Raw genomic sequence first — 9,624 nt, 5'->3', positions numbered from 1 at the left:
TTGTAGAGTGTTGGAGGCTATTTTGTAAATTACATCACCGAAGTCAAGGATCGGTAGGATAGTCAGTTTTACGATGGTATGTTTGGCGGCATGAGTGAAGGAGGCTTTGTTGCGAAATAGGAAGCCAATTCTAGATTTAATTTTGGATTGGAGATGCTTAAAGTGAGTCTGGAAGGAGAGTTTACAGTCTAACCAGACACCTAGGTATTTGTAGTTGTCCACATATTCTAGGTCAGAACCGTCCAGAGTAGTGATGCTAGTCGGGCGGGAGGGTGCGGGCAGCAATCGGTTGAAGAGCATGCACTTAGTTTAACTAGCATTTAAAAGCAGTTAGAAGCCACAGAAGGAGTGTTGTATGGCGTTGAAGCTTGTTTGGAGGTTTGTTAGCACAGTGTCCAAAGAAGGGCCAGATATATACAGAATGGTGTCGTCTGCGTAGAGGTGGATCAGAGAATCACCAGCAGCAAGAGCGACATCATTGATATATACAGAGAAGAGAGTCGGCCCGAGAATTGAAACCTGTGGCAGGTGCTGCTGAGATGTTGGCCAGGGTAGGGGTAGCCAGGTGGAAAGCATGGCCAGCTGTGGAAAAATGCTTATTGAAATGATCGATTATCGGTGGTGACAGTGTTTCCTATCCTCAGTGCAGTGGGCAGCTGGGAGGAGGTGCTCTTATTCTCCATGGACTTTAGTGTCCCAATACTTTTTGAAATTAGTGCTACAAGAAGCAAATTTCTGTTTGAAAAAGCTAGCCTTAGCTTTTCTAACTGACTGAGTATATTGGTTCCTGACTTTCCTGAAAAGTTGCATATCGCGGGGACTATTCGATGCTAATGCAGTACGCCACAGGATGTTTTTGTGCTGGTCAAGGGCAGTCAAGTCTGGGGTGAACCAAGGGCTATACATCTGTTCCTGATTTTTATAATGGGGCATGCTTATTTAAGATGGAGAGGAATTCACTTTTGAAGAGCAACCAGGCATCCTCTACTGACTGGATGAGGTCAATATCCTTCCAGGATACCCAGGCCAGGTCGATTAGAAAGGCCTGCTCGCTGAAGTGTTTTAGGGAGCGTTTGACAGTAATGAGGGGTGGTCGTTTGACCGCAGACCCAGTATGCACGCAGGCAATGAGGCAGTGATCACTGAGATCCTGGTTGAAGACAGCAGAGGTGTATTTAGAGGGCAGGTTGGTCAGGATGATATCTAAGAGGGTGCCTATGGTTACGGATTTAGGGTTGTACCTGGTAGGTTCCTTGATGATTTGTGTGAGATTGAGGGCATCTAGCTTAGATTGTAGAACGGCCGGGGTGTTAAGCATGTCCCAGTTTAGGTCACCTAACAGTACGAACTCTGAAGATAGATGGGGGGCGATCAATTCACATATGGTGTCCAGGGCACAACTGGGGGCCGAGGGGGGTCTATAACAAGCGGCAAAGGTGAGCGACTTGTTTCTGGAAAGGCTATCTCTGCAGTAGATTGCAACTCCGCCCCCTTTGGCAGTTCTATCTTGTCGGAAAATGTTATATTTAGGAATGGAAATTTCAGGATTTTTGGTGGCCTAGCCAGGATTCAGACATGGCTAGGACATCGGGTTGGCGGAGTGTGCTAAAGCAGTGAATAAAACAAACTTAGGGAGGAGGCTTCTAATGTTAACATGCATGAAACCAATGCTTTTACTGTTACAGAAGTCAACAAATGAGAGCGCCTGGGGAATATGAGTGGAACTGGGGGCTGCAGAGCCTGGATTAACCTCTACATCACCAGAGGAACAAAGGGGGAGTAGGATAAGGGTACGGCTAAAGGCTAAAAGAACTGGTCATCTAGTGCGTTCGGAACAGAAAGTAAAAGGAGCAGGTTTCTGGGCGCGGAAGAATAGATTCAAGGAATAATGTACAGTCAAGGGTATGGTAGGTTGTGAGTACAGTGGAGGTAAACCTAGGCATTGAGTGACGATGAGAGAGGTTTTGTCTCTAGAGGCACCGTTTAAGCCAGGTGCGGTCACCGCATGTGTGTGGGGTGGAACATAAGGGCTAGCTAAGGCATATTGAGCAGGGCTGGAGGCTCTACAGTGAAAAAAGACAAAAATTACTAACCAAAACAGCAATGGACAAGGCATCTTGACATTACGGAGAGGCATGTGTAGCTGAGTAATCACACTCTTATCAAGAGAACATCCCTGGTCATCCCTACTGCCTTTGATCTGGCGGACTCACTAAATACATGCTTTGTTTGTAAAATGATTGTGTCAGTGTTGGAGCGTGCCCCCTGTCTATCCGTTTAAAAAATAAAAAAAATGGTGCTGTCTGGTTTGCTTAAAAGGAATTTGAAATAATTTTTACTTTTGAGAATTAAGTTTATTTGAGCAATTACAATGATTTGATACTTAAGTATATTTAAAACCAAATACTTTTAGACTTTACTCAAGTAGAATTTTACTGGGTGACTTGCATCATTTTCTATAAAGGTGTGTCTACTTTTACTCAAGTATGACAATTAGGAACATTTTCCACCGCTGTGTATCAGTGAACAGTCTAACTTAGATTCAGATGAAGGTACAGATTCAACCGTTTTATGTATGTAAATTAGGATTCTATGCTTTTATTGTTGTGCTGATGGTTTTGCTGCGCCACCAATTCACCATACATAAATCAAGGCCTCGATAACAAGCGATAACCGACACCCGCATAGCTGATGCTTTGGCCGTGTTGGAGGTGTCAAATAGGTGAGCAGCTGCTCTTGATCACAGAAGTCATACCGTCCTACTCGTGTGAGAAGTTCAGAACGAGAAAGTGTAGGCTATATAGAAATAATGACGCTGAAATTGAAAAATCCTTAAATTAAATAACGAGGGTTTCTATCATCGTAATGGAGGTGTAGATTACATCTCACATTCGAGTGTTAGAACTTGTAAACAAGGCTAAACGACGCTAAAGCGGGTCTGAGTAAAAAGTTAAAAAGTAACCATTCAAGGCAGTTTCGGTGATATAATGTTTACAGACTAAAAGTATGTGGGTTTTAGGAGAATCATAAAAACATATTTTGGACTTTGAGATTTCATAATTGATATCGTGTCAAATGTACCTCCTGATCATGAATCAGCCCATTATTTCATTCAACTCAAAACATGGATGTGAGAAAACGTTACACTGACACGCTCTTTCCATGACATAGACTGAACTGAGGGCAACTCAGTATTAGGGTTCCTAATGTTTTGTTTACTCAGTGTATAAACACCAACAACTATGCCATCAACCAATGTGTATATTTTTAACTAGGCAGTTAAGAACAAATTCTTATTTACAATGACGGCCTACCGGGGAACAGTCGGTTAACTGCCTTGTTCAGGGGATTTTTACCTTGTCAGCTCGAGGATTCGAGCTAGCAAATGTTCGATTTCTGGCCCAACGCTCTAACCACAAGGCTACCTGCTGCCCCGTTGATGGGCAAAATGTTCACGTCAATTTGATCAGATCATGAAATCTATAAGAAATGTGATGTATATATTCGAATATATGTCACGGACTACTTCCCTTTTATTTAAATATTCCGCCCCACTTTATGAACTACAATTTATGAAGGCTTTTTAGGGAATTCATAAAGACTATTTATGACCTTTTTATTTAATCAGCGAGTCACCGTTGAGACCAGTGGCTTTTTTTACGAGGGAGCCTTGCATATACAATTTCATAAAATAAATAAAAAATCGAATGCAATATAAATCTAACAACACATATTGAACAGACAAGCATTAATATACACAAAACACAGTCAACTTAAACAAACACATTCTTCATTGTACAAATCCTCTGTCTGCTGCCTGAACTGCCCAAGGGACACTAACACATCTATTCGAAATGTATTTTGGAGATGTGGAGCAAGACAACTAAAGGCTGACTTACCAAACTCTCTGGACACCAAATTAGTCTCCAGAGTTAACCGACCCTGTGAATGAGTTTGTTAACTTGTCATTTTAAATCTTTACCAGTGATGTTAGGTAAGTCGGAAGCTTGTGGAGCAGGGCTTTGTAAACAAAAAGAGTGTAATGATGTGATCTACAGTGCCTTCAGAAGGTATTCACACACCTTGACTTTTTCCACGTTTTGTTGTGTTACAAAGTGGAATTAAAATGGATTAAATTGTCATTTTTTTTGTCAACGATCTACACAAAATTCTCTTTAATGTCAAAGTGGAAGAGAAATTATAACATCTGTAAAAACAAAAAAATGATAGAAAATAAAACATGAATATATCTTGATTAGATAAGTATTCAACCCACTGAGTCAATACATGTTAGGACCATCTTTTGCAGCGATTACAGCTGTGATTACGGCTTTCTGGGTCAGTCTCTTAGAGCTTTTCACACCTGGGTTGTGCAACATTTGCCCATTATTGTTTTCAGAATTCTTCAAACTCTGTCAAATTGGTTGTTGATCATTGCTAGACAGCCATTTTCAGGTCTTGCCACAGACTTTCAAGCAGATTTAAGTCAAAACTGTAACTAGGCCACTCAGGAACATTCACTGTCTTCTTTGTAAGCAACTCCAGTGTAGATTTGGCCTTGTGTTTTAGGTTATTATCCTGCTGAAAGGTGAATTCATCTCCCAGTGACTGGTAGAAAGCAGACTGGACCATGTTTTCCTCTAGGGCTTTGCTCCATTCCGTTTATTTTTTTATCCTGAAAAACTCCCCAGTCCATAACAAATACAAGCATACCCATAACATGATGCAGCCACCACTATGCTTTAAAAAATGGAGAGTGGTACTCAGTGATGTGTTGGATTTGCTCCAAACATAACACTTTATATTCAGGACATAAAGTTAATTTCTTTGCTACATTTTTTGCGGTTTTACTTTCGTGCGTATTTTGGAATATTTTTTATTCTGTACATGCTTCCTTCTTTTCACTCTTGTCAGTTAGGTTAGTATTGTGGAGTAACTACAATGTTGTTGATCCATCCTCAGTTTTCTCCTATCACAGCCATTAAACTCTGTAACTGTTTTAAAGTCACCATTGGCCTCATGATGAAATCCCTGAGCAGTTTCCTTCCTGTCCGGAAACTGAGTTAGGAAGGATGCCTGTATCTTTGTAGTGACTGGGTGTATTGATACACCATCCAAAGTGTAATTAATAACTTCATCATGATCAAAGGGATATTCAATGACTGCTTTTTTTGTGAGGCATTGGAAAACCTCCCTGGTCTTTGTGGTTGAATCTGTGTTTGAAATTCACTGCTCGTCTGAGGGACCTTACAGATAATTGTATGTGTGGGGTAAAGAGATGAGGTAATCATAAAAAAAACAATGTTAAATACTATTATTGCATATAGAGGGAGTCTGTGCAACTTATTATGTGACTTGTTAAGCACATTTTTACTCCTGAACTTATTTAGGCTTTCTATAACCTATAAGGGGTTGAATACTTATTCACTCAAGACATTTCAGATTTTCATTTTTAATTCATTTGTAAAAATTTCTAAAAACATAATTCCACTTTGACATTATGGGTTACTGTGTATAGGCCAGTAACAAAAAAAAGTTATAAATTCCATTTTAAATTCTGTCTGTAACACACCAAAATGTGGAAAATGTCAATGGGTGTTAATACTTTCTGAAGGCACTGTAGATTACATTTACAACAGATTGACCAATAGCGTTTCTATAAATAGTGAAAAGAACAGGTCCTAGTATCGACCCCTGCGGAGCACCTTTATGTACTTTAAAGACATGTGGACTTAACCCCGCCAACAGTAGGCCACTTTTGGTGATGGTTTGGCATCACAGCTCAGGTCAAGTGTTTGTCATCCCTGGTTTACTGCCCCTCAATCTTTGGACCTTGGGCTGGTTCTTAAAAGAAGAGAAACTGTGCCAGGATGCTCAAAGCTGTGTTGAGTTGCAGCAGGTACATACCCATTTCTAGAGAACGTCGAGAAGACTACTCCTTTAGGATGTATTAGACCCTGAGAACTAAACCAAGACTATATATTGATCCGCTGGATAAAACACATAGCATGTTGCTACTGCTTTTCACCCTCTGCAGTCTGATCAATTGTGGTAAGTATAATCATTATTTATATCCAAAATTATCTTTCTATAGAACCTAAATTCATCTAGTTTAATATCAAGTTCACATTGCTATAGTTTACATGGAATACTTACGCTGCCCTATGTATTTATTTGGACAAGTGAAGCTAAAACCTTACATTTGGCTCTATGCTCCAGCATTTTGGATTTGAGATCAAATGTTTCATGAGGCAACAGTACAGAATGTCACATTTTATTTGAGGGTATTTTCCTACAAATCTGTTTGTACCGTTTAGAAATGAAAAGCACTTCATGTATTGAGTCCCCTTCATTTGAAGGTGGCATAAGTATTTGGACAGATTCACTTATATGTGCTTTAAAGAAATCAAAAGTGTACTATTTTGTCCTATTTTCCTAGCACGCAATGATTACATCAAGTTTGTGACTCAAACCTGTTAGATGCATTTGCTGTTTGTTTTTGGTTGTGTTTCAGATGATTTTGTGCCCAATAGAAATGAATGATAAATAACGTATTGTGTCATTTTGGAGTCACTTTTATTGTAAATAAGAATATAATATGTTTCTTATCACTTCTACATTAATGTGAATGCTACCATGATTACGGATAATCCTGAATGAATTGTGTGTAATGATGAGTGAGAAAGTTACACAGGTATAAATATCATACCCCCCCCAAAAATACAAACCTCCCCTGTTATTGTAATGGTGAGATGCTAACCTCTCACCATTACAATAACAGGGGAGGTTAGCATTTTATATCATACCCCCAAGACATGCTAACCTCCCCTGTTATTGTAATGGTGAGAGGTTAGCATGTCTTGGGGGTATGATATAAAATGGTAACATCCCCTGTTATTGTAATGGTGAGAGGTTAGCATGTCTTGGGGGTATGATATAAAATGCTAACCTCCCCTTTTATTCTAATGGTGAGAGGTTAGCATGTCTTGGGGGTATGATATAAAATGCTAACCTCCCCTGTTATTGTAATGGTGAGAGGTTAGCATGTCTTGGGGGTATGATATAAAATGCTAACCTCCTCTGTTATTGTAATGGTGAGAGGTTAGCATGTCTTGGGGGTATGATATAAAATGCTAACCTCCCCTGTTATTCTAATGGTGAGAGGTTAGCATGTCTTGGGGGTATGATATAAAATGCTAACCTCCCCTGTTATTCTAATGGTGAGAGGTTAGCATGTCTTGAGGGTATGATATAAAATGCTAACCTCCCCTGTTATTCTAATGGTGAGAGGTTAGCATGTCTTGGGGGTATGATATAAAATGCTAACCTCCCCTGTTATTCTAATGGTGAGAGGTTAGCATGTCTTGGGGGTATGATATAAAATGCTAACCTCCCCTGTTATTCTAATGGTGAGAGGTTAGCATGTCTTGGGGGTATGATATAAAATGCTAACCTCCCCTGTTATTCTAATGGTGAGAGGTTAGCATGTCTTGGGGATATGATATAAAATGCTAACCTCCCCTGTTATTCTAATGGTGAGAGGTTAGCATGTCTTGGAGGTATGATCTTTGTGCCTCCGTTACTTTCTCACTCATCATTTATACACGATTCATTCAGGATTATCCGTAATCATGGTTGCATCCACATTAGCGTTAAAGTTTATGATGGAAGGAGGGCACGATGCCCTTTCAACATTGGCACGAAGAGGTTGTGGAATGTTTCCTCATGTAACCCAATAGAAATAAGGATAAAAATAACAACACTGGGAATAGCCATGATAAGTTACGATCAGTTATACTGGACTGAAGTAATTTACTTTTTCTTGTTGTGTAATTAAGCAATAATGCACAAGGTCGTGCCTAAGAACAGCCCTTAGCCGTGGTATATTGGCCATATACCACAAACCCCAGAGGTTCCTTATTGCTATTATAAACTGGTTACCAACGTAATTAGAGCAGGAAAAATAAATGTTTTGTCATACCTGTGGTATACGGTCTGATATACCACGGCTATCAGCCAATCAGCATTCAGGGACCGAACCACCCAGTTTATAATGTTCCATACATCTTATTGTATTTGCTTTGTTATTTTCCCATAAACTGAACTATGATCAGTTAGACCTGCAGCTAAACACACCTGTGATTGTTGTGTTGTCAGCCTTCAGTCAGTGTGAGGAGGGATGGAGGGCCAATGAGGACAAGTGTTACTACTTCTCTACCGACACAAAGTCCTGGGATGATGCCCGTACAGACTGTGTGCGACGGGGGAGCCATCTGATGAGCATCCTGGACATTCATGAGAGGGTGAGCTTCTGGGTTTGAGATGCGTTCTACAGTAGTCTAGTTCATAACTACTGTATATGACTCTGTACTGTGACCTCTGCTCTCTCCTGGTAGACATGGGTACGGACTCAGGTTGGTACAGAGATTTTCTGGATCGGTCTGAATGACATTGCTGCTGAGGGAGTGTGGGAGTGGACTGACGGGAACACTTTCCTCCCCTTCTTAGCGTACGTAGCCATCTTATGATCTTCAATGATCTGACACTATATTGAAACACATCAGCAAATTATGGTTCCATGATGAACCATTTGGTTGGGGGTAATCAAGTGCTGTTAATCATTGACTTGTATCAAGCACAGTAACACTCCATAGTAGCCTTTTGTTGTGTGAAGGTTGTTGGTGATTGGTTGATGGGCACCATACTTCCCAGGATGGTTGGGTATCAAGCCATCAATTTGACCACATGATTATTCATATTCACCTCTGATTTTCTCATGTGTGCTTTGTGCCCTCGACACAGATACTGGAAACCAGGGAATCCTGACAACTGGGAGGACAACGAGGATTGTGGGGAGGTGGTGGGGGGAGAACAAGGACAATGGAATGATGACATCTGCACTAGCCGGCGGAAGTATATATGCAAGCGCCCCAACCGTAGGTTTAACTGGCCAATCGACATATGTGCAATTGAGAAAACCCTTTTGCAATTTTGTTAGCACAGCTGAAAACTGTTGTGCTGATTAAAGCAACAATAAAACTTGCCTTCTTTAGACTAGTTGAGTATCTGGAGCATCAGCATTTGTGGGTTCGATTACAGGCTCAAAATTTCCAGAAACAAAGACCTTTCTTTGTAATTGAGATAATATGTTGTCTACAATAAAGCTTATGGGACCTAAGAAGGTGAATGATATACGTATACATTTCACTCCTTTCCTCAGCTAATCCTCCAACAACGTGCGACACAGCCAACGGATGGAGCCAGTATGGATCCAACTGCTACAAACTAAAGACAGACACCAGGAAGAGCTGGTTGGGAGCCAGACACGACTGTGTTAGAGACGGGGCGGACCTGGTGTCCATCGCATCACCGGAAGAGGAGCAGTACATCACAGGAAGACTGGACGATGCCTTCTTTGACCTTTGGCTTGGCTACACCACTCTGGTAATCAAAACATACAGCATATGACCCATCCAAAAGCTATCAGACCCAAGCCCCTAAATCAATATAGTCAGTACAATCCAGGATTAATTAATGAAAGAAAATATAATCCTTAGACAGATATCATTTCAATGTACATTACCCACTGGGCACACACTGGTTGAATCAATGTTGTTTCAACAT

General features: G+C 40.6%; 1 protein-coding gene across 1 annotated transcript in view; it reads left to right on the top strand.

Annotated features, from left to right (window-relative positions):
- Nucleotides 1-6,008: 6,008 nt before the first annotated feature.
- LOC139567656 (lymphocyte antigen 75) overlaps nt 6,009-9,624 on the top strand; it is a 35,655-nt gene continuing 32,039 nt past the window's right edge. The window contains exons 1-5 of the mRNA XM_071389054.1: nt 6,009-6,051; nt 8,158-8,303; nt 8,397-8,509; nt 8,803-8,936; nt 9,221-9,444. Coding sequence (XP_071245155.1) covers nt 6,009-6,051; nt 8,158-8,303; nt 8,397-8,509; nt 8,803-8,936; nt 9,221-9,444 — 660 coding nt within the window. The remainder of the gene's footprint in view (nt 6,052-8,157; nt 8,304-8,396; nt 8,510-8,802; nt 8,937-9,220; nt 9,445-9,624) is intronic.

This window comes from Salvelinus alpinus, chromosome 1 (assembly GCF_045679555.1).
Source record: "Salvelinus alpinus chromosome 1, SLU_Salpinus.1, whole genome shotgun sequence".
Lineage (NCBI taxonomy): Eukaryota > Metazoa > Chordata > Actinopteri > Salmoniformes > Salmonidae > Salvelinus > Salvelinus alpinus.
The sequence above is the reverse complement of the archived record's forward strand: the minus strand, read 5'-3'. Positions and strand labels throughout refer to the sequence as shown.